At 45.1% G+C, this 24,903-nt stretch overlaps 1 protein-coding gene across 1 annotated transcript in view; it reads right to left on the bottom strand.

The window, feature by feature from the left end:
- Positions 1 to 6,859: 6,859 nt before the first annotated feature.
- Positions 6,860 to 24,903, bottom strand: part of LOC309568114 (sacsin-like) — a 33,768-nt gene continuing 15,724 nt past the window's right edge. The window contains exons 6-7 of the mRNA XM_082273715.1: positions 24,262 to 24,350; positions 6,860 to 17,750 (exon numbers count right to left, since the gene is read on the bottom strand). Of these exons, the coding sequence (XP_082129841.1) occupies positions 6,937 to 17,750; positions 24,262 to 24,350 (10,903 nt within the window). The 3' untranslated portion in view covers positions 6,860 to 6,936. The remainder of the gene's footprint in view (positions 17,751 to 24,261; positions 24,351 to 24,903) is intronic.

The raw sequence follows: 24,903 nt of genomic DNA, 5'->3' as shown, positions 1-24,903 counted from the left end.
TGGATGTGGTATACTTGGATGGAGGGTGGCTGTGGACGTGGTATACTTGGACGGGGGGTGGGGGGTGGATGTGGTATACTTGGACGGGGGGGTGGCTGTGGACATGGTATACTTGGACGGGGGGTGGCTGTGGACGTGGTATACTTGGACAGAGGGGTGGCTGGCTGTGGATGTGGTATACTTGGACAGGGGGTGGCTGTGGACGTGGTATACTTGGACAGAGGGGTGGCTGGCTGTGGATGTGGTTTACTTGGACAGAGGGGTGGCTGGCTGTGGATGTGGTTTACTTGGACGGGTGGTGGCTGTGGACGTGGTATACTTGGACAGAGGGGTGGCTGGCTGTGGATGTGGTATACTTGGATGGGGGGGGTGGCTGTGAATGTGGTATACTTGGACGGGGGGTGGCTGTGGACGTGGTATACTTGGACAGAGGGGTGGCTGTGGATGTGGTATACTTGGATAGAGGGGTGGCTGTGGACTTGGCATACTTGGACAGGGGTGGGCTGTGGACGTGGTATACTTGGACAGGGGGGGCTGTGGACGTGGTATACTTGGACGGAGGGGTGGCTGTGGACGTGGTATACTGGGACAGGGGGAGCTGTGGACGTGGTATACTTGGACAGAGGGGTGGCTGTGGACATGGTATACTTGGACAGGGGGGGCTGTGGACGTGGTTTACTTGGACAGAGGGGTGGCTGTGGACGTGGTATACTTGGACAGGGGGTGGCTGTGGACGTGGTATACTTGGACAGAGGGGTGGCTGGCTGTGGATGTGGTTTACTTGGACGGGTGGTGGCTGTGGACGTGGTATACTTGGACAGAGGGGTGGCTGGCTGTGGATGTGGTATACTTGGACGGGGGGGTGGCTGTGAATGTGGTATACTTGGACGGGGGGTGGCTGTGGACGTGGTATACTTGGACAGAGGGGTGGCTGTGGATGTGGTATACTTGGACAGGGGGGTGGCTGTGGATGTGGTATACTTGGACGGGGTGTGGCTGTGGACATGGTATACTTGGACAGAGGGGTGGTGGCTGTGGATGTGGTATACTTGGACAGGGGGGGCTGTGGACGTGGTATACTTGGACGGAGGGGTGGCTGTGGACGTGGTATACTGGGACAGGGGGAGCTGTGGACGTGGTATACTTGGACAGAGGGGTGGCTGTGGACATGGTATACTTGGACAGGGGGGGCTGTGGACGTGGTTTACTTGGACAGAGGGGTGGCTGTGGACGTGGTATACTTGGACAGGGGGTGGCTGTGGACGTGGTATACTTGGACAGAGGGGTGGCTGGCTGTGGATGTGGTTTACTTGGACGGGTGGTGGCTGTGGACGTGGTATACTTGGACAGAGGGGTGGCTGGCTGTGGATGTGGTATACTTGGACGGGGGGGTGGCTGTGAATGTGGTATACTTGGACGGGGGGTGGCTGTGGACGTGGTATACTTGGACAGAGGGGTGGCTGTGGGTGTGGTATACTTGGACGGGGGGGTGGCTGTGGATGTGGTATACTTGGACGGGGGGGTGGCTGTGAATGTGGTATACTTGGACGGGGTGTGGCTGTGGACATGGTATACTTGGACAGAGGGGTGGTGGCTGTGGATGTGGTATACTTGGACGGGGGGGTGGCTGTGAATGTGGTATACTTGGACGGGGGGGTGGCTGTGAATGTGGTATACTTGGACGGGGGGTGGCTGTGAATGTGGTATACTTGGACGGGGGGGTGGCTGTGAATGTGGTATACTTGGACGGGGGGTGGCTGTGGACGTGGTATACTTGGATTTTGCAAAAGCGTTTGACACAGTTCCCCACAAGGTATTGAAGCTATTAAGGGGTTAAAAAGCGTCCTGGCCTCCATTTCTGGGATCCACGGTCGCTCGTTCTGTGCCGCAAAAACAACAAAGAAATGGGGAGTGCCGGAGAATGCTGAACGGCAGCTTATTTTACCCACCAGTGCCGGTACGAGGCCGGCCACCATGACCAAAGTGAGCCAACTGTTACTTCAATATCCTGTCGGACCGTGGAGGGAGGTGTAGATACCTTAGTACATAGCTTTTAGTATTTTTTTTTAAAGGGCCTGAGAGTAAAAGATGAATCCTGAGTCATTTCCTGCCAACATTCGTGGGCCTCTGTATACAGGGCCGCTCCCAAAGACGGTCGTTTATTGTGAAGGAATGCAAGAAACGTGCCAGAAGGAAGACTACCGACTGCTCTGCATGTTATCTATAAATAATACAGAGGAAGACTCACCACGTATAATCCAACATGGAGCGCCCGAAGCAGACAAACTTCTTTGTTTAGGCCGTGCACATGCGCAACAACTGCTTCCTTCCTATGGATGGACCTCCTAACCTGGGCATAGACTTCCCCCGTATGTACTAAGGCTAAGGTAACCCTTTATGGCCTGGAGGTAAAACAAACCGGAATGCCAGAACACAGTTTTGTAACTTTGGCGTGCGTCAGTAAACCTGCAGATATCTATCATCGCAGCAACTTCACCGTCTATTTATAATAAAATGAGGAAGTTCAGCAGTTACTGTGTTGCTGTTTTATTTCCTGCGGTTGTTGTTCTCATCGTTGCCCCCGCCTGTCAGCGCCAGTGAGGCTGCTATATGACATCACAGGTCCCAGGACAAGTCCCAACATGTCCTACAAGCAGAACAACAATTCCCAGCATACCAGCCCTGCATTTCTCCTATCTGTAGTACTACAAGTCCCAGCATGCCAGCCCTGCATTTCTCCTATCTGCAGTACTACAATTCCCAGCATACCCACCTTGCATTTCTCCAATCTGTAGTACTACATGTACCAGCATAACATTCCTGCATTTCTCCCATCTGTAGCACTACAAGCCGCAACATACCCACCCTGTATTTCTCCTACCTGTTGTACTAAAAGTCCCAGCACAACAACCCTGCATTTCTCTTATGTGTAGTACTACAAGTCTACGTGATTTTGCACAGCTGGGCCGCCGTGCCGCAATATATTTGCATGGGGCGGTCGGCAAGCGGTTAAACACCACGACCTACCTGAGTATTGTTGCTGACCATTGTCCATCCCTTTGTGACTCCAGTGTCCCCATCTTCTGATGGCTCCTTCCAGCAGGATAATGCACCATGTCACAAAGCTCCAATCATCTCACCACTGGTTTCTTCACCATGACAATGAGGTCACTGTCCTCCAATGGCCTCCACACTCACCACATCTCATCCAATAGAGCACCTTTGAGATGTGGTGGAATGGAGATTGGCATCATGGATGTGCAGCCGACAAACCTACAGCAACTGCATGATGTTATCATGTCACAATGGGGGAAAATCTCTGAGGAATGTTTCCAACACCTTGTTGTATCTATGCCACCAAGAATGAAGGCAAAATGGGGTCCAACCCGCTACTAGCAAGGAGCACCTAATAAAGGGGGTCCAACCCGCTACTAGCAAGCAAGGTGCACCTAATAAAGGGGGTCCAACCTGCTACTAGCAAGGTGCACCTAATAAAGGGGGTCCAACCCGCTACTAGCAAGGTGCACCTAATAAAGGGGGTCCAACCTGCTACTAGCAAGGTGCACCTAATAAAGGGGGTCCAACTCGGTACTAGCAAGGTGCACCTAATAAACGGGGTCCAACCCGCTACTAGCAAGGTGCACCTAATAAAGGGGGTCCAACCCGCTACTAGCAAGGTGCACCTAATAAAGGAGGTCCAACCTGCTACTAGCAAGATGTACCTAATAAAGAGGGTCCAACCTGCTACTAGCAAGGTGCACCTAATAAAGGGGGTCCAACCCGCTACTAGCAAGATGTACCTAATAAAGGGGGTCCAACCCGCTACTAGCAAGGTGCACCTAATAAAGGGGGTCCAACCCGCTACTAGCAAGGTGCACCTAATAAAGGAGGTCCAACCTGCTACTAGCAAGGTGCACCTAATAAAGGGGGTCCAACCTGCTACTAGCAAGGTGCACCTAATAAAGGGGGTCCAACTCGGTACTAGCAAGGTGCACCTAATAAACGGGGTCCAACCCGCTACTAGCAAGGTGCACCTAATAAAGGGGGTCCAACCCGCTACTAGCAAGGTGCACCTAATAAAGGGGGTCCAACCCGCTACTAGCAAGGTGCACCTAATAAAGGGGGTCCAACCTGCTACTAGCAAGGTGCACCTAATAAAGGGGGTCCAACCCGCTACTAGCAAGGTGCACCTAATAAAGGGGGTCCAACCCACTACTAGCAAGGTGCACCTAATAAACGGGGTCCAACCCGCTACTAGCAAGCAAGGTGCACCTAATAAAGGGGGTCCAACCCGCTACTAGCAAGGTGCACCTAATAAAGGGGGTCCAACCCGCTACTAGCAAGGTGCACCTAATAAAGGGGGTCCAACCTGCTACTAGCAAGGTGCACCTAATAAAGGGGGTCCAACCCGCTACTAGCAAGGTGCACCTAATAAAGGGGGTCCAACCTGCTACTAGCAAGGTGCACCTAATAAAGGGGGTCCAACTCGGTACTAGCAAGGTGCACCTAATAAACGGGGTCCAACCCGCTACTAGCAAGGTGCACCTAATAAAGGGGGTCCAACCCGCTACTAGCAAGGAGGACCTAATAAAGTGGCTGGTGAGTTTATATTGGAATTTGTATTTATATATTTTATACCAGTTATAGGCGATCAGCAACTTATAGTGGTGGGCAATCTGACACTTTTTGGGACCTGACTGTCACTGACATCACCAATGACACTCATACTGTGATCAGTGCTAATACTGTACACTGGCACTAAACTAATGACATTGGCTGGGAAGAGGTTAACATCTAGGGGCAATCAGGGGGTAAAATATGCGTCTGTGTGTAATGGATGCCGATTTCTGCTAAAATCTCTTTGTTTCTTATCCCTGCAAAGCAGGGATAGGAAACAGAGATCTTCCCTCTGTACAGATTGTTAACACAAGGGGTCTGGGCTGTGATTGGACACAGTGGATCAGCAGGTCTAGACTGTGAATCATTGGCTGGGACCTTCTGACTATGGCTGGGTTCACACTAGTGCGATCACAGACATCGCATGTGATTTGCACCGCATTGCTGCGCAGACCACATGCAAAGTCTGTGCGATGGAAATTCAGCCATAAACGGCATGGCTAAAATCGCATCGCATTTGCAGCAAAATGGTACAGGACACTTGTTTTTATTCCACACTGGAATCAGATCGCATGGGTGTTCACACCTATGCGATCCAATTCTTGCACCATTTGACAGTTCGCACTGCGATCTGCATCCCGATCTGGGGGTATCATTAACTTTCTATTGACACCCGCAGCGGTTCGCATAGGGCAGTGTGAACTGTAGTGCGATCACAGACATCGCATGCGATTTGCACTGCATTGCTGTGCAGACCACATGCAAAGTCTTTGCAGTGCGAATTCAGCCATAATCGCATCGCATTTGCACAAAAATGGTGCAGGTCCCTTTTTTGGTCCACACTGGAATCGGATCACATGGGTGTTCACACCTATGCAATTCTTGCACCATTTGACAGTTCGCACTGCGATCTTCTACCCCATCTGAAGGTGTCATTAACTTTCTATTAACACCTGCAGCGGTTCGCATAGGGCAGTGTGAACTGTCTGCAAGAGACATGTGATACAGGAATACGCACAGGTTCCCGCATCGCATATGTGTGAACCCAGCCTAAAGCATTATTCATTTTTTTTTTACAGCAATATCCCCTGTTGAGTTATTGTGTTCTGATGGGGACGCCCCCCCCGGGGACAACCCCCCCCCCCCCCCCCCACATAGGTCAGCCATTAGCTAAGAGCACAGATCAGATGCCAATTAGTAGTTATTTGGTTATGCCCCTTCGACGGAAGCTGGACGTTCGGCTGACTTGTTTCGGATCGGCTGCCATACACATGGGCCGATTTTCATTGAACTGGTCAATACCGCCCCATATTCGGTCCATGTGTCCCACTGTGTTCAATCACATCAGAGCCAGTGGGCGGGGGCACGCATGCCAGCCCTGAACCCTGAAAAAAGCCACAGCGTACAGGTATGTTACGGTGCCTGCACTAGCCCCCCAGTGCCTGTACTAGCCGCCCGGTGCCTGTACTAGCCGCCCAGTGCCTGTACCAGCCGCCCGCCGCCTGTACTAGCCGCCCCAAACCCCCCCCCCCGCTGCCTGTACTAGCCGCCCAGTGCCTGTACTAGCCGCCCGCTGCCTGTACTAGCCGCCCACTGCCTGTACTAGCCACCCGCTGCCTGTACTAGCCGCCCAATGACTTTACTAGCCGCCCGCTGCCTGTACTAGCCGCCCGGTGCCTGTACTAGCCGCCCGGTGCCTGTAGTAGCAGCCCGCTGCCTGTACTAGCCACCCGGTGCCCGTACTAGCAGCCCGGGGCCTGTACTTGCCGCCCGCTGCCTGTACTAGCCACCCGCCGCCTGTACTAGCAGACCGGTGCCTATACTAGCCGCCCCCCGCTGCCTGTACTAGCCGCCCGGTGCCTGTACTAGCCGCCCGGTGCCTGTACTAGCCGCCCGGTGCCTGTAGTAGCAGCCCGCTGCCTGTACTAGCAGACCGCTGCCTGTACTAGCCGCCCCCCGCTGCCTGTACTAGCCGCCCCCCGCTGCCTGTACTAGCCGCCCGCTGCCTGTACTAGCCGCCTGCTGCCTGCACTAGACGCCCGCTGCCTGTACTAGCCGTCCGTCAGCAGTATATGTAGCATACAACGTTCCCAATTAAACAAATATACAGACACAGAACGTAGGCAGAAAGAAAAAGTTTACTACAAATTTGCATATTAAAAAATAACAATGTACACCCAAAGTGCTTCACTAAATTGGTTTACAATATTTAAATAAAAAGTAGAAAAAATGTAACAAAAAGAAAATCCTCTTTATACATATTTCAGCAAAGATTGTAAAAGGGGCTTTTGTGCTGAAGGACATCCATTAGATGCGTTCTCAGAGGCGTACATAACCTGTTATTCTCCGTAAGACATCTTTGGCCAAAGTAATAACCTCCTCCTCCTTGTCAGATGCAAGGCCATCATTGGGAATTTGGGGAGGCGTGTGGTAGTCGGGGTACTGAGTTCCTTTGTTATCCACGCCAATAGCTTTCATTTGTGACACCAGATCACCAATTGAGCGAAGGTTGCTACTGTACGCGGCTACCGCGCGCGCCAATTTGGTTATGTCATCGTCCCGGTCAATTTTCCCTTTCTTAATATACTGCGCAGCAAATAGCGCCTTTTCCACAGCCTGGTGTACTTTGTAGAACACCCATTCGGTGTACCGATTGACGTCATTTTCTGCGGCCTTCAAGTCGCATTCCGCTTGCTTCAACCATCTTTCAGCCTCCTGAGGATTTGGCCGCTGAGCGTTGCTGTGATAGCGCCAAAAGTCGTAGTTGCATCTAGTTGTACTTGAAAAGTGTTCGCGATTTTGCCTGTGGTGGGAAGCCTCTCTGTCCCACTTGCCCCAAAATGTGGAGAAGCCTCCAAAAGGGTTGGAATGGTGATTGTGTGTTGGGTGGTTGGAAAGATTATCTTTATTCCCACCAGATTCCAGTTCTTTGACCCTTTGCTGAATGTATTTAAAAATCTCTGTTGAGATGCCTTCTTGGCCAACGTTTTTGTCTGGGTGGTATTTTAGGTAAAGACGTCTTATAGCCTTGATCTTCTCAGCTTGAGGCAGCTGCCATATTTTGCCTAACTGAAGGTCAATGTCTGCTTTAATTTTGTCCACGGAGCTTTCAAACCATTGGTCATTGATCTGTTGTTGGTGAGGTGTTGGGTTGCCAAGGGGGACAAGAGCTTTTGAATTATGGCTCGGAGGCCTTTTGAACTGATATAAGTCAAGGACGCTGACTTCAATAGTTTCTTCTTGACCGATGTCTATGAGATACATGGGAAGTTCACAGTTGCCGAACATTTTTGCTTCCAGTTCCTCAACAATTACAGCATACAGGTATTCCTCATCTTCTCCAGGAACCATGTAGCCCACATAGTCACCTACCCTGAATGTATTCAGAACGCTCATGTCCAAGCAATCATACCATTCATCTGGAATCTTCTCCCCAGCTTTTGGCAAAGTGAAGGCATTTTTGGTTTCCAGCCTATTGCTCCACACCTCATGTTCTTTCAGCACCTCAATCATTTCCTCGGGATCATCGCAGGCAAGCATTTCCGCAACAATGTTTAATGATCTATAGTCTAATTTATTTTCGATCAGGTTATTAATTTCTCTTGAAAGGGAATTCATGATCTGAAAAGCCATTCTTCTTTTGGCGAGTTTACTGTGTTCAAGATAAATCTGGCAGCACATGTCAATGTATCTTACAAAAACTGTTTTTTCTGATGTTGTACCCTCTAAAGTGGCCTTCTCATACACAAGACTCGTCTGTAATTTACAGCAGCATATTATTTGTATTCTTCCAAAGATATTGCTGCAGGTTTGTTCTGCTTCTTTCTGGGTAGTTTCGCCATTGCTCTGCTTGCACAGAAGGCAAGCCAGACCTTTACAAAATATCGGTGAGAGTAGAAGTTCTGTGAATTTCCTTTTAACTGTGCAGTCTTCTCCAAGCGTACAGGCCTTGAAATTATCGATAGACTCTTCTGTGATGTCAGAAAGAAATTTTGGCCGAATATCCACAGGTAGTAGGCTGAGAAGATGTTTTGTTTCATATCGGTATTCATCCGAGTGAAGAAACTTAAATATACCGCTCAGTTTCGACATGGTCTTATCAGATCGGCAGTCATTTAGAATTAACCCAGATGACTCGTAGAGTTTGCCATCGATAGCTGGAAGGTAAAGTGGCTTGAGGTTCTCAAGATCTTTCGGCGCTGTTTTTTTCAGTAACGTAAAAAATAGTTTAGTTGTCTCAGAGACAGTTTTTGTGAGATTAGCGTGCAAAGACGTTTTATCTAGGGTTTCCTCGTGAATAGCCAAAAGAACCCGGGCAAAGTGAAATATAGACGCCTCTTCCTCAACCCCTACCTTCTGGAAGAGATTGCTAAAGCATGCTAGCCGTGGAGGCAGTTTGTAAAGATATGGACGAAAGTCATCGTGGTTTTGTAGACTAAACACAATTTGTTTTGGCTCGGCAAGGGCGGCATCGTTCTCTACCAAGATGAAAGGAATGTTTTCCAGAGAAGGACGGTCTACATCATCAATGTGGTTCTGAAGGAACTCATAAGCTAATTTTAAGACCTGGCCCCTAGTGTGGAAATGTTTTTTGTTGTACTGAGCGTTACAAACGTTTTTCACATTCTCAATTACCTTCTGAATGGGTGGCTCAAGAAGTACCCCACATCTTTCCAAGAACTCCAGCTTTTTCTCATTGACTATGTACTTTTTTATTAGTGTCATGGAAGTCCAAACCAAATGTTGTTTGCTATCTTTACTCCCTAGTAGTGATCCTTTGAGAGCCACCGTCAGGGCTTTCCCAGCAAATGAAGGATATAAAATTCTTAACTCTTCTTTGACATTCAAAGGAATGATGAATGCAATTTTTCCCACCTCTGAAGGAAAATTGTCACTTACTTTATCCACATCCATAGATAACAAGTAATCAAATAACTCTTTAGCTTTTGCAGTCAGGGATTTTGAGGGGACCATCATTTGTGCTTCTTTTTCTACTTGAGTGGCAAATCTGATGACATCATCTTCTGTAAAGGAGCATTTAATTCCAAGTTCATGCAGAAGCTTTTGGAATTGTGGTTCAGACCATTCAAACATCTTACACACATCATTTGGGATAAAATAGTCCTGTAGACCAAATGTAGAGAAGAGTTTTACAGTATGGTCATAGAAGTAGGAAACTTGCTCTAGTACTCCTTGTTTGCTTCTGATCAGTTTGATACTTCCAAGAGAAGAGAAAATTAAATCTTTTTTACTTTGGAAATCTGGAGAGCTTTGCAGTGCCAAAATCAACCGTAGAAGTCCCAATAATTGATTTTCATTGAGGAACTTCAGATGAAGAAGAAGGAAATCAGATATTAATTTAAGTTCATTGATTATTGGAATGTTCATTATTCTGGAAGCTTGTTGGTTAAGACTAGTATTTTTAAGGAACGCGGTCTGCGAGTCGATTTCTGAAAGTTTAAGAGTATCTAAGCCGCGCACAGAGTCAAGTACATAGATCTTTTGGCATCCATTTAGTCTTTGCCTTTTGCCATCATAGGTTTCAAACAAAGGTAAACAATGGAGATTTTTTATGTTTTTCTGGCTTGGTTTATGGAGCTTTGGTAAGATCCAGGACAGCATCATGTCCAGATCCCATCTTTCCAATAGCTCCCACTTAAGGTCTGTTCTAGAGCTCAGATGTTCAAGAACATTTTCAACATTTTCTGGGTCAAGCAGATGGGGCACAAACAAATTAGGGATGTCGTAAGGAAATAAATGCAATTTCAATTCAGGGAATCCCAATTTCCGCAGGTATTTGGCAACATCACTGGAACGTGGAAAGATCATATCTTTGAGGTGAGCAAAAGAAAAGAGTTTTGGTTCCTGTTCATAACACGCTGGCAAGATTGCCCAGTGTTCATAATTAGAAGCAATAGTCTCAAAATGTGCTTTCCTATAGTCCATTTCTTGCTTGGAAATTTCACTTCCAAAGAATTCCCATAGTTTTTCCAGCCAGCTTTCTTTGTCTTTTGAAAGGGTAAGGCCGCACTTACTTTTTGAAGAAGACAAGTCATGCAATGGCCCTAATTGACTTTTAACAAAACTGACAGAATTTGCAAGATTTAGGGGTTTTAAAAAGCCTTGATCTGTCAAAAACTGTTTATCACATGTAGCAAACTGTTTACTTTCTTCTGGGAAAAGTTCTGAGAATCTTGAATAAAATTTTGGATAATTTCTGTCAAAGGTGCGGAGTATTTTATCTTCAGTCACTAGTAAGGGGACCCCCTGCAGATCAACTGAGTTCTTTGATGAAACGTCTTTTAAGCAGTAATTTAACAACTTATTGCAATGTTCCTGCTTTCTAAAAAGAGACATGGAGACGGGAGCAGGAAGTACTTGTCCACCAGGAAGTAGCTGACAATGTCTTAAAAACTCACACAAGGTCTGAGGACTCAATTCAACAACAGGTACACCAGCCGATTTAAATTCTTTGCATAAAAAGTCTGTGGACCCTCCAAATGCTATATGCATGTTAATATTTTGGAGTAGACATCCAATTTCTTTATATTCTTCTTGGGAAAGAAAGAAGGGCTCCTCTACAATGCTGGCTTTTCCAATACTTGACCATTTAGCGTGAACGCTTGTCGCAGTTAGAAACTTTTCTTTCACTTCATGCACCTTGTAAATTGGAATCACTTTTGCTTTCGTTTTAAAAATTGTTAAGTAGACTTCTTTAACTAAGGTTTGCCATTGAGGTGGCACAGAACTTGTCACAGCTGGAAAATGAGCCAAGCATGAATCCAAAACCAAACGGCAAGAGTCAACACTTTTAAAAATGAGTTCTCCTTTAAGCTTAGTAAATATTTTACACAAGCGCTTGAGAAGGCAACAGTAGAGTGGAGCTATTAAGTCCGATAACAAAAACTCATTCCATTCAGTCTTTGGGTTATTACCATCCTCTATGCAGATGCCTCTCCTTGCTGAATCCACAATAAAATTTGCATTGACATGTACAGGGAGACCAGTTTCTAAAGGAAAAGGCAAGGTGCAGAAAGCTCTACCCTTCCATGTGATTGGAAGGAGGTCTGGAAGGCGACCTGAGTTTGGCAGGTAGGCTGCGACAGCGCCATGGGGAATCATTGTTTGATGTAAACGATCAGAAACTTTCTTCAGGGTGTCCAGGCCTTCCGTGCCCACCTGTTTGGCTATAAGCCAGTTGGTTGCCCTGCTAGAGTCATTTCGAGCTATTTGGAGTCTGTATATCACTTGGAATGGTGAGGTGTCAGACAAATGTGCAGAATTCCCAGCCAGTTTGGAAAACTTTTGTTGGAACGAAGACAACATTTCTTTATCCCGATCATCTATTTTGGATTCAATTGAAAGGATCTCATTAAAATGTCCATCGGTTGTAATTTCAGAAAAACATATTTTCCTGATGTTATTCAAGAACAAAATCATGTTGTCAGCATCATTCTTTAATTCCTCACACATACTTTTAATGTCTTCCAGCGTTGAAGTTTGGTCACTGATTTTGGACACTGACACTGTGTTTGACATCCTTAGCGGTAGGCGAAAAAGAGTGCCCTCTTCCAGTTTGAAATTTGAAGGCAAGAATGTATCATACACGTCCATAAATGTGAGCTTGAATTCTTCATTCACAGAGAACATGCCGCCTGGGCTGGTTTCTTTAGCACTTTCCAAAAACATAATATTAGGGTCAAAGACACACAGGGTGGCATCACCGGTGACAAAAGAAGGACAATCGGTTATGTGGTATACGGAATTAAAGCCGAGTCCAAACTTTCCAGTTTTGTCTAATCGGTCTTCTTTGCCACCTATTCCCAGCTGCTGAATGCCATCAATATCTTTAGACTCAAATATTTTGTTGTTGTAAACACAAAGAGCCGGACCTTGTAATGGATTCCACTGATCTCCAAAAGTGCTTTTTGTCCGATGAGTTCTGCAGTCCAAGACAAAATGAATTTCAGAAGCTTCAGCGTCATCTGCGTTCTGAATGAGTTCCTTCAAAATATCTTTCTTTGAGGAGTACTCCTTTATAATGTTCTTGATGCGGGTGGTGATCTCCTCCTTGGCACCAAATTGTGCGGCCCACTTAGACAGACCACCGACTTTCAATTTTTTAAGGGTGTAGTGAATTTTTGTTTTGACCCCGAACACTGATACCACGGCCCGAGGAACAAACGCATGGCAGAAATTTAGGTTTTCTTCACAGGGAAGCCAGGGAGTATCATAGTAAAAGATTTCATCCACGTGACGCAATACGCCTTGCTTGTCTGGTAAGTATACGAGCTGCCTATCGATCGGATCATCTGAATTTAGAGTCATCAAATCTTCCAAGCTGTGATTGATTAGGTTCAATGCCAGTTGGGATTCACTTGCTGAAAGAGATCTTCCTTCTTTCTCTACAGCCATCTGTTTCAAAACAGAAAGGCAATCTTTAGTGGAAAATTCGTCTTGCAGTCCGACACAAGCCCAGAGTTCATTGAACTTTTCATAGTCTTTTGGCAGTTTATGCAAATAAGGGAGTGCATGAAAGGGGACCTTCTTTGCAACCACTTTCACTGGGACAAACTCATCACCAGCGTAGACAAAAGGCATACTAGATGCTTTCTCCTTTACCTGGGCAGCATAATTTGGCTGTTTATCAACCTGTTTGTTTAAAAAATTGTAGCAGCTTTTGGCCACTTTCGATATTTCTTGAGAATTTAACAAGTTTGGGGCTTTGTGAGCTTCCTCCAGTTGCGATAGCACAGTCGAGAAAGAAGGAGACTGATCGAGCCCTAAGAAGGACAACAACGTTTCAGACAATTTGACTTTTTCCAAATGTTCTTTGCCTAGCACTGGTTTCACCAGGCAGACAAGTGCTCTGTGCTTGTAATGATAAAGTCCTTTTGATTTCATCAAAGTCAGATTTCCTGAGACATCTTCCATTTGAGGTGGTATTGCAGGAAGAAACACAATGTCTCTGAATTCTCTGCAATGGACAGCATCGGGGTCTTGTTGAAGTAGGTCATTTAACAATTCCAAAATGCAACAGATTTGTTTTAGAGCTTTTGCTCTGTCAATCCTCCAGACATTTGGTATTCTTCTGGTTCTTGCAATGAGCTCTTCCATGGGTAATCTGTCCTTCAGCATCCCTAAAATCTGTAAACGTGCCAGTCTTTCTGGTTTAAGAAATTCATCTCCTTCAGGAAAACATCCTTCTTGGGGATCATATAGTATGGAGACTTTTCCTTTTGGATGCACCAGTTTTCCGATGAGCTGCAATTTCCCACCAGATGATGGAATACAAGGTTTTGATGACATTATGCTGTCCAGACTTTTTATTTGTAGATCAATGGCATAAAGTACTAGCATATCTCTGTCTTTTGCATTTATGGCATCCAGATTTTCAAGAAGGATCTCTTTGTAGAACCTTTCAGTACTGTAAAAATTATTCTGCAGCTCCTTGAGGCAACCACAGTCACGGAGACTTTCCCTCACCCATTGGGGAAGGCTTACTGACAAATTTGGCTTTTTAAGAGCAAAGGAGAACACCTTTTTGGCAAGGCTTTGAATGGCCAGGTTTTCAAAATCTTCTAGTTTGAGAAAGCAAGCTTGTTTTATGGTGCACCATTCCTGACCATTGCTAACGAGGGTGGGCAGTGATTTTCCAAATCCAAAGGTTATTGCCTGGTAGAAGCTTTTCACAGCACCCGCGAAGAATGTGTTGACTTTGCTGATGTCTGGCCAGAAGGTGTAGTAGGAGTAGTCCTCCAAGTCACCGTTCTGATGTAGTATCTGCAACTGCGACAGGGCAGTGATGGCAGCGACTAGTAGCGCATCACACAGTAGCTTCTTATTCCAGTCACCCTTTACAGTTGTGTCCCACAGGTTTTTCCGATTGGACATGATGGCAAAAGCTGCATTTATATGAAAAGGAAGTCCAGAGGACACTGGGAGTGGGAGGAAACAGAACACCATCCCCTGGAAGTCTTCTAAATCTGGGGCCCATTTTCCAGTGCTGTGATTTTTCTTTAGTGGAATGGCAAGTCCAGAAACTGGAAAAGAAAACTTATTGTCACCTTTCATGTACATTTGGAATGATTCCTTGACTCCAAGGCTAGATTGTACAAGATAGTATTTTTTGTCGTTTGCCACTACTTTCCGCACGGTAATTTTTATGATTTTTGAGGTGGTGATGTCCTCCAAGGTTTCCGTGGGCACAGTCAGTTTTTTGGAGGCTTCTTTTTGCTCCTTTTGTAAGAGAACAGTCTGAGGCACAGTCAGTCTTTCAAGGATATCTTTCCGAAGATGCACTTTGGTCAACTGATCTTCAGGGTTAGATCCCTTGTTTAGGCAATTTAATTCCACTTCATTGACATGCTTTATGAAAATCAAGAGAATATCTGCAAAGCTCTCAAAATCACTTATGAGCATGTTGATCTCTTCCTCTCTGAATGCTTGGTGGCAGATTTTCGATTTGTTCGCTTCTTCTTCGTTCCGAAACGGTAAGCGAATAAGAGTCCCATCAAAGTTAAAAGGTTTTACAAAGTTGCAACCGAACACACCAATGAATGGTTGGAACTGGTCAGGAAAAGTATAAAGGGGTTTTGCATTCTTTTGAAGATTCAGCTTCATTCCCGGGTTATTGCTTGGAATATGTTTCTGCAAGTGATTCACATTTGGGTCAAATATGATTAAGGTGGATCTGCTCATAATTGCTGGCACATCGGTAATATGGTACACGGTATTAAAACCCAAGCCAAATTTTCCAATTTTTTGCGTCTGAGTTTCTTTAGTGGCTGCTCCGATACGGGTAATGTTGATAAAATCCTTATCTGTGAATTTGCTGTCGTTATAAGACCACAAGGCTGGCCCGTGACAGCTAGCCATGCCTGGATCTATTAGGGTTTGTTTGGAGTCTAAATTTTGTCTCCTGTCCACCAAGAATTTGCAAACTGTTGCATCTGCATCATCTGCATTTTGTAAAAGTTCTTTAAAAACTTCAGAGTGTTCGCTGTATTCTCGAAGGATGTTTTTAATGCGAAGAGTCACTGGTTCACTGGGGCCCCAGGCTTCGAAAAACTCAGGCTTCAAGACCTTGGTGCTCAGAAGTTGGATCTTCAGAAACTTTGCTGTTGCCATAGAAACCTCATCATGTACAATAAAACTGTCTGTATCGGTGAAGTTATCAGACAAATTCTGTTTATCAATGTCACAGAAGAGAGTTTTAGACAGTGGTTCGAGGCTAAATCCATTTTTTTTAGACTGGACTGGTATAGGAAGGTCATCTGTTCCCTGTATAGAATTTGTTTTCATCCAGTCCAAGACTGAGAGTGCAAGTTTCAAGTCTTTGTAAGTGCTGACATTAGAAAAAGCATCACCTAAGCGCTGTTTTACCGTATGCAGTACATTGACGACATCTTGGTTTGATAACGTTTTCTTTACCCCACATTTTGAGAAAAGGTTTTGGTAAGGCAAGTAAGCGGGTGGAACTTTTTTAGTAAAGGAGCCTAAATCCAAACCTTCAGGATAGGACAAAACCATTTCACCTGGATGGGAAAAACTATCTCCATTCCAAATAATGACTTCTGAAAGAAGATAATCATTGAGCTGGCAAAGGTTATCTTGTATGAACTTGTAAATATTATGAAGTTTCCTTTCAAGAGAGTACAGATCCATCTGAGAATATTTTTGACCGAGGACTTTAAGGCTTTCAATCACTTTTGCAGACGGTGGTGGTTGGCTTAAGCCAAGGCGGGTACTTGCCTCTTGTTTAAAGTCATCAGTTAAAGGCATTGAAAATTCCACTATGTCACGGTAGGCAATGTCTCTGAGGTTTTCTGGTTCACCAAAAAACGTTTTTGAGTTGGAAGTTTTAGCTGGGACCCAGGAAAGGTTGCAGAGCCTCTTTAAGTTGCTCGAAGTAAACTGAGACAAAACCGCGGTTTCATTGCAAACCCTTATGAGCGCTTTGGCCTTTTTTAGTGAGCTTTGGTCTTTTTCTTTCTTGTGATTTAGAGTTTCAGCGATCTGTAAAACATCATCAGGTGTAATTTTGTGGATAGAGTCTTTAATTCCCAATTGCTTCAGTGATGTTAAAACCGAATCTTCCCGAAAGTTTGAAGGAGGAAATTGGTGTGCGTCAAACAGCTCTTTCAGTATATCCACGTTTGGATCAAAGAGAGAAGACGGTTGTTTGAGGCCACCGTTGCACGGCATGAAGCTAAGGCTTTTGCATAGGTTCCTAAGCTGGTCATTCTGGGTGAATAGCACATGTCCATTTCTCAAGATCCACAACATTGTCTTCTCAATTTCAGCTGGGTAAGCAGAGTAGCTACCGTTTTGGATGGCTTTTGCCATTAGTAAAGCCACATCTTTTGCATTGAGCATCCTGATTTGCATTAGTTGGAGAAGCCTCTGGTCTGAAGCATCTCTGCATTTTATTAACACATCTGGAAACATCAGGCTGTCTGAGACAGCAGGGACAGTGTGCTTGTCTATGGCTTCTAAGTGGACAGCAGCCACCAGTTTTGAGGACGGGGCTGTAATACAAGGGGCACTGCAGAAGATTGGCAGCTTGTACAAAATTTCCAGCTCTGAAGACGTGAATGAGTAGGCCTGAGAAAGGACTTCACCAAACCGCTTTATGTGTTCTTTAGGGGCATCTGTAAGTACTTTTGTAACCTGATTCAGATTTATATGTGCCAAAGTTTTCAGAATGTTATTTGGCGTTGGTGCTAAAATGTACACGTCCAGGTTTTTGTGCCACAGCCAAGAATTCTCTTCCCGTATGATGGTGCAACCAGCTTTCTCCAGTAGCTTGGAGGTACAGTCATCCAGGAGGTGCCCGTCTTGTTTTTTCAAAAGCAACGTTGTTTTCTTTTTCAGCCGGGAAAGTTGAATATTTGATGACTTCTCTGTGACTTTATTTAGTGGCACAATCGGTTGGTTTTCAAAGTAATGCAGACTGGAATATCTTTGGAGGAAGGTCCAGAGAGTATTGATCCATTGTACAGGTGGACTGTCCCGGTCTTTGGGGTTCCAGTTGACAATGTCATGATGGTTTCTCCACCTCTGAGGAAGAGCTTCATGTAGTTTCCCAAGAACCATATCTTCATTTAAGCACACAAGATTCTTGAACATTCCTAAAGCAGAAAAAAATAAGTTAGGTATTTGTTCTTGGAGAAATCCACTAAATTTTCTTTAACCAGCCCCGTAAGATTTTACCCCCTTCCTGACCAGGCCCTATTTTGCGATTCGGCACTGCGTGACTTTTAACAGACAATTACGCGGTCGTGCGACGCTGTACCCAAATAAAATTGACGTCCTTTTTTTCCCACAAACAGAGCTTTCTTTTGGTGGCATTTGATCACCTGTGTGATTTTTTACTTTTTGCGCTATAAACAAAAAAAAAGAGCGTAAATTTTGAAAAAAATAATATTTTTCACATTTTTTTTATATGAAATTTCCAAAAAAAATGTAAAAATCTAAATTTTTTAACATTTTAGGCCAATTTGTTTTCTGCTACATATCTTTACATAAAGTGCAGCGCTAAAGTAATTTGAATAATAATGTGGCAAGTGGAGAACCACAAAAAAAACATATACAATATAAGCAAAATAGTGTCCAAAATACTGAATAAAGTCCCAAAACAGAAATGCAAATGAAAATGAATCCGCATGCAAGGTGTTGAGGAGAACAATCCTTTTCAGTGACACCCAGGGAAAAGTGGAGGATGGGGACACCTCTGTGCACAAGTATCACAAGCAGCTTACCAGAACTCCTTGGCTACTCAATTTAATGAGACAGCCTCTCCCAGCAAGATGTTATACCAATGTCACCAGCGGTTGTCAAGCTCCAATGCTTCATAATCACTCCATCATATAAGCATGAGTATATAAAAAGAATAAAAGCCCATAGCGTAATTCCGTAACATATAAAATCCAATTTATTAAAAGAATACTACTCACAGTGAGAAGGTAAAAAACAGGTACATAGAACAGTGCGGCGTCCCGCAATTGTCCAAAACAGCATCAAGCAATGTAAAGCAGCCGGCTCCGTAAGGGGGCGTGTGGACTTTGCATCTGGAGTCGCCAACGTTTCGTCATCAAAAGACTTCGTCTGGGCGTGACTCCAGACACAACTCACACGCCATTTGTACCCCCACATCTAGGTGAGTGACAACGATTATGAAGCATTGGAGCTTGACAACCGCTGGTGACATTGGTATAACATCTTGCTGGGAGAGGCTGTCTCATTAAATTGAGTAGCCAAGGAGTTCTGGTAAGCTGCTTGTGATACTTGTGCACAGAGGTGTCCCCATCCTCCACTTTTCCCTGGGTGTCACTGAAAAGGATTGTTCTCCTCAACACCTTGCATGCGGATTCATTTTCATTTGCATTTCTGTTTTGGGACTTTATTCAGTATTTTGGACACTATTTTGCTTATATTGTATATGTTTTTTTTGTGGTTCTCCACTTGCCACATTATTATTCAAATTACTTTAGCGCTGCACTTTTTGTAAAGATTTTGGTTATTGATCACTGTTAGTTGATTTTGGTGCTAGCTGCTCACATAATTCATATCGAATACACTGTCATTTATTTAACTTAGCGCAGGAATTTTTTTCTCTCCCTTTTCTGCTACATATGTTTGGTAAAAAAAAAAAAAAAATCACACTAAGCGTATCTTGATTGGTTTGCACAAAAGTTATCGCGTTTACTAACTAAGGGAAAGATTTTTGTCATTTTTATTGTTTTTTGTTTTTTTAACCACTTTACAACCGGAGGATTTTGCTGTCTTCCGTCCAGGCCACTTTTTGCGATTCGGCGCTGTGCGACTTCAACTGACAATTGCGCGGTCGTGCGACGCCGTACCCAAACGAAATTTACGTCCTTTTTTTCCCACAAACAGAGCTTTCTTTTGGTGGTATTTGATCACCTGTGCGATTTTTACTTTTTGCGCTATAAACAAAAAAAGAGCGTTTATTTTGAAAAAATAACAATATTTTTCACATTTTTTTATATGAAATTCCCCCCAAAAAAGATGTAAAAACCAATTTTTTTAAAAGTTTTTGGCCAATTTGTTTTATGCTACATATGTTTGGTAAAAAAAATCGCAATAAGCGTATTTTGATTGGTTTGCGCAAAAGTTATTGCGTTTACTAACAAAGGGAAAGATTTCTGTCATTTTTGGTGTTTTTTTTTTAACGCGTAATGGCGGCGATCTGCGATTTTTTTTGCGGGACTGCGACATTGCGGCGGACAGACCGGACCCTTGACTAACATTTTTGACACTTTTGGGGGTACCAGTGACATTACTGCAGTAATCAGTGCTATATATATGCACTGTTACTGTAAAAATGACACTGGCAGGGAAGGGGTTAATTTTATTGGAGAGGGAGGGGTTAATGTATGCCTGGTGCTTACTGACGTGTAGGGGGGGAGGTGACTATGTGATTCATGGACAGATCGGATGTCCAGCTATGCTGAACAGTCCGATCTGTCACTCCCTGTCACTATGGAGATCCGCCCGCTGTGTTTACACACAGCGGGCGGATCTCCAGACTCGATCCCCGACGATCGGGTAAGAGCAGCGGCGATCGCCGCTGCTCCTCCCCTGGCCCGACTCCCGCTGTGAATGAAAACAGCGGGAGCGAGCCTCCGGCGGCGCGCAAGCGCCGCCCAGAAGGGGAGGAGTCCAGTCACGTTAATACTACGTGGCTGGACGGGAACGAGCCACTCTGCCGCAGTAGTATTACTGTGAGCGGTAGTAGAGTGGTTAACGAGTAATTGCGGTGATCTGCGTTTTTTTTTTTGCGGGACTGCGACATTGCGGGGGACAGATCGGACCCTTGACTGACATTTTTGACACTTTTGGGGGTACCAGTGACATTACTACCGTAATCAGTGCTAAAAATATGCACTGTTACTGTAAAATGACACTGGCAGGGAAGGGGTTAACTTTATTAGCGATCAAGGGGTTAAGTGTATCCCTAGGGGCGTGCTTCTTACTGTAAAGGGGCGTGGCTAGTGATGTAACCACAGAGACATACGATCCTACATAGCAGGATCGTATGATCTCTGCAGTTACACAGGGGAGAATGACAGACAGTTGTGTTTACATCAGCCGGCTGCCTTTCTCCCTCTCCAGCGGGGAGATCGCGGGTGACCGGCGGACATCGGAGCCGTTGGTCACTCGCGCGGGGATGTTAGAGAACGAGTGGGAGCGCGCCTCCGGCGGCACGCGCTCGCCCCCTAGAGGCTCACGACATAGTACTACCTCACTTTGCCTGTGAGGGGCTGACCGCCGCCGTAAGTAGTCGTGCGGTGGTCGGCAAGTGGTTAAATAGGAAAAAACAGAGGGTGTGGCTTTAACCACTTGACCTCTGAAATATTTACCCTCCTTCATGAACAGGCCATTTATTTTGCGATATAGCACTGCGTTACTTTAACTGACAATCCCGTTGTCATGCAAGGCTGTAAATAATATTATTGTCATTTTTTTAATTTTTTCCCACAAATAGTTTTTATTTTTGTGTTATTTTATAACCTCTGCATTTTTTTTTTCTGCGCTATAAATAGAAAAAAAAGACAGACAATTTTGAAAAAAAAAAAATATATTTTTTTTACATTCTGCTCTAAAACATGTCCTATAAAAAAATTAAACACATCTAATTTCTTCAAAAGTTTAGGCCAACATGTATTCTTCTGCATATTTTTGCTAAAAAAAAAAAAAAAAAAAACACAAAAACAAAATCCAAAATAAGCGTATATTATTATGGTTTGCACTAGAGCTGCAGGATTCTGGCCAAAATGAGAATCACGTTTTTTTTGCTTGGAATAAAGATCACGATTCTCTGTGTAACATCTTTTACATTATAAAAAAAATTGGGATAACTTTACGGTTTTGTTTTATTTTTTTTATTCATTAAAGTGTATTAATTGCGTTTGAAAGACTGCTGCGCAAATACAGTGTGACATAAAAATTTACAACAGTCACCATTTTATTCTGCAGGGTCTCTGCTAAAAAAAAAAATATATATATATAAATGTTTGGGGGTTCTAACTACTTTTCTAGGAAAAATAAACTGATTTAACTTGCAAGCAACAAGTGTAGGAAAAAGGTTTAGTCTTTAAGAGGTTAAACTTCCTTCCTCTGGCAGAGGGAAAGAAAAGATACAATGTAATCATTTGTGTTTACAGTTCAGTTGGAGACTAATGCTGATAGACTTTTGCGGAGGCTTTTTTTTTTTTTTTTTTTTTTGACAGCTGCTCTCTCATAGCTATGTAAAGAATCGAGCAAGTGTCATGTTAAGATCGTCAGGGGGAGTGAATCGCGATCTTGATTCCGTTACGATTAATCGTGCAGCTCTAGTTTGCGCAAAATAAAGCATCTACAAACTAGGGGATATATATAGATATATATATATATATATATATATATATATATATACATACACACACTGGAATTTGTATTTATTTATTAATTTAATTATTTTTTTTATACTAGTAATGGCGGCGATCAGCGACTTTTAGTGGGACTGTAATAATGTGGCAGACAATCGGACACTAACTGACACTTTTGACACTTTGTGGGAACCTGTGACACTAATACAGTGATCAGTGCTAATACTATTCACCAGGGGTCTCCAAACATTCTAAGCAAAGGGTCAGTTTATGGTCCTTGAGACTTTAGGGGGGCCGGATTTGTGTTGGGAGGTGGAAATTGGGGGGTGGCAGAAGATAAGTATGGTTCTAGGAGGGGAAATTTGGGGATATGTGCTAGAGATAGGGATTGGGGGGGGGGGGGGACAACTTGTGCTAGGAGGGGGAATCTGTGTTAGAAAAGGTGATATGGTAGAGGGGGAGGGGATTTTCTTTTGGGGGGGGGGGGGTTGTGCTATTAGGAGTGATTGGGAGGTATTTGTGTTTGGAGGGGAACTTTGGGGGGATTTGTGCTAGGACAGGGAATTGGAGTGGAGGGGGTAGAGGAATTGTGCTTGGAGAGGACAATTGAGGGGTAGAAGATTTGCGCTAGAAGGGTAAAATTATTTTCAGGGGGAGGGGGATTTGTGCTGGGGGCAGGGGAGTGAAAATTGTACCTAGGGAAGGGGGGGGGAATTTGTGCATGCAGATTAGTGCTGAATTAATACTCATACATGCTTTGGGGGGGGGGGGGTGCTATTAGGGATGATTGGGAGAGGGAGGTATTTGTGTTTGGAGGGGAACTTTGGGGGAGAGAATTTTGTTCTAGGATAGGGAATTATTTGTGCTGGGGGGGGGGGGGGGATTTGGAGTGGAGGGGGTAGAGGAATTGTGCTCGGAGAGTACATTTGAGGGGGTAGAAGTTTTGTGCTAGAGAGGTAACATTTTTTGGGGGGGTTTGTACTGGGGGCAGAGGAGAGACAATTTTAGCTGGGGGGGGGGGGGGCATGCAGATCATTGCTCAATTTTTATGGGGTGGGGGACTCTTGCTGGCACATAATGCTCAAACATCTTGGGGGGGGGGGATTTGTGCCAATAGGGATGATTGTGCTATTAGGGATGATAAGGGGGGGGGAATTGTGTTATTAGGGATGATTGGGAGGTATATGTGTTCGAAGGGGAGCTTGGGGGGGGGGGGGATTTGTGCTATTAGGGATGATTTTGGGGGGGGGGGGTTGTGCTATTAGGGATGATTGGGAGGTATCTGTGCTCGAAGGGGAGCTTGGGGGGGGGGGTTGTGCTATTAGGGAGGACTGGGCGGGGGGGTGTAAATTAGGGATGATTTTGAGGGGGGCTTTGTGCTATTAGGGATGATTGGGAGGTATATGTGCTCAAAGGGGAACTTGGGGGGGGGGGAGATTTGTGCCATTAAGCATGATTTGCGGGGGGGGGGGGGGATTTGTGCTATTAGGTATGATTGGGGGAGGGGGATTTGTGCTATTAGGGATGATTGAGCGGGGGGGGGGCGGGGATTTTTGCTATCAGGGATGATTGGGAGGTATATGTGCTTGAAGGGGAACTTGTGGGGGGAGGATTTGTGCTATTAGATATGATTTGGGGGTGGGGGATTTTTGCTATTAGGGATGATTGGATTGGGCGGGGGGGGGGGATTTTTGCTATTAGGGATGATTTTAAGGGGGGGTTTGTGCTATTAGGGATGATTGGGGGGTATATATATGTGCTCGAAGTGGAACTTTGGGGGGGGGGGGGTTGTGTTAGTATGAAGAATTATTTGTGCTGGGGGGATTTGGAGTGGAGGGGGTGGAGGAATTGTGCTCAGGAGGAGGACATTTTAGGGGTAGAAGATTTGTGCTAGAAGGGTAACATTTTTTGGTGGGGGGGGGGGGGGATTTTTACTGGGGGCAGAGGAGAGAAGATTTTAGCTGGGGGGGGGGGGGGAATAGATCTGTGCATGCAGATTAGTGCTCGATTTTTGTGGGGTGGGGGATTTTGGGAATTTTGCAGACACATAATGCTCATGCATCTTGCAGGGGGGAGTGGAGAGGAGGGAAGCCCGCAGCACTGCGGAGGGGGGGGGGGGGCGCAACATGAGGGGAATCGGCACCACACAGAGTGATTAGAGGGTGCCCAGGCATACCTGACACACCCCCTGTGTACATGTCTATGCATTTTTACATTACGGTATTGAAAACAGGATAAATGCACTCACTTGCTTTTCCAATCTTTGAGAAGAATGTGCGTAGATCTACCGGTAAATCTTCAGGAATAAATCGATCTGCCAGTCCAGGCAATAAAATTCTGGAAGACACGACAGCAAGCGGAACGGTTTATTAAATCTCTCAGATCAGCACAATTTTAAAAACAATATGAAATAAATAAATAAAAAAAGAAATATGAATAAAAAGGGATGCAAGTTGCTTTTTTCCATCACTGACTGTGGAAAATTTGGCATTTTATTTGGCAATCAAGGAGGAGGAGCAGAGAGACAACAGAGGTGATGGGGGATAGAGATGAGATCTGTGGTGGTGGTGGTGAAGGGGGGGGGTGGCACCACTGCCAGTAATCCCACCCTCTTCACCACCACCACTGCCAGTAATCCCACCCTTCACCACCACCTTTGCTGTCACCGATCCCACCCCTCCAAACAACCACCACGGATCCCACCCCTCACCACCACCACTGATCCCACCGCCCTCACCACCACTGCTGACACTAATCCCACCCCATTCACCACCACTGCCACCAATCCCACCCCCTTCACCACCACCACTAATCCCACCACCTTCACCACCACTGCCACTGATCCCACCTTCCTCACCACCACCGCTGCCACTAATCCCACCCCATTCAC

Source organism: Pelophylax lessonae (genome assembly GCF_965119305.1).
Source record: "Pelophylax lessonae genome assembly, chromosome: 12".
NCBI classification, from domain to species: domain Eukaryota; kingdom Metazoa; phylum Chordata; class Amphibia; order Anura; family Ranidae; genus Pelophylax; species Pelophylax lessonae.
Note: the sequence above shows the minus strand (reverse complement) of the source record. Positions and strands in the feature narration are given on the sequence as shown.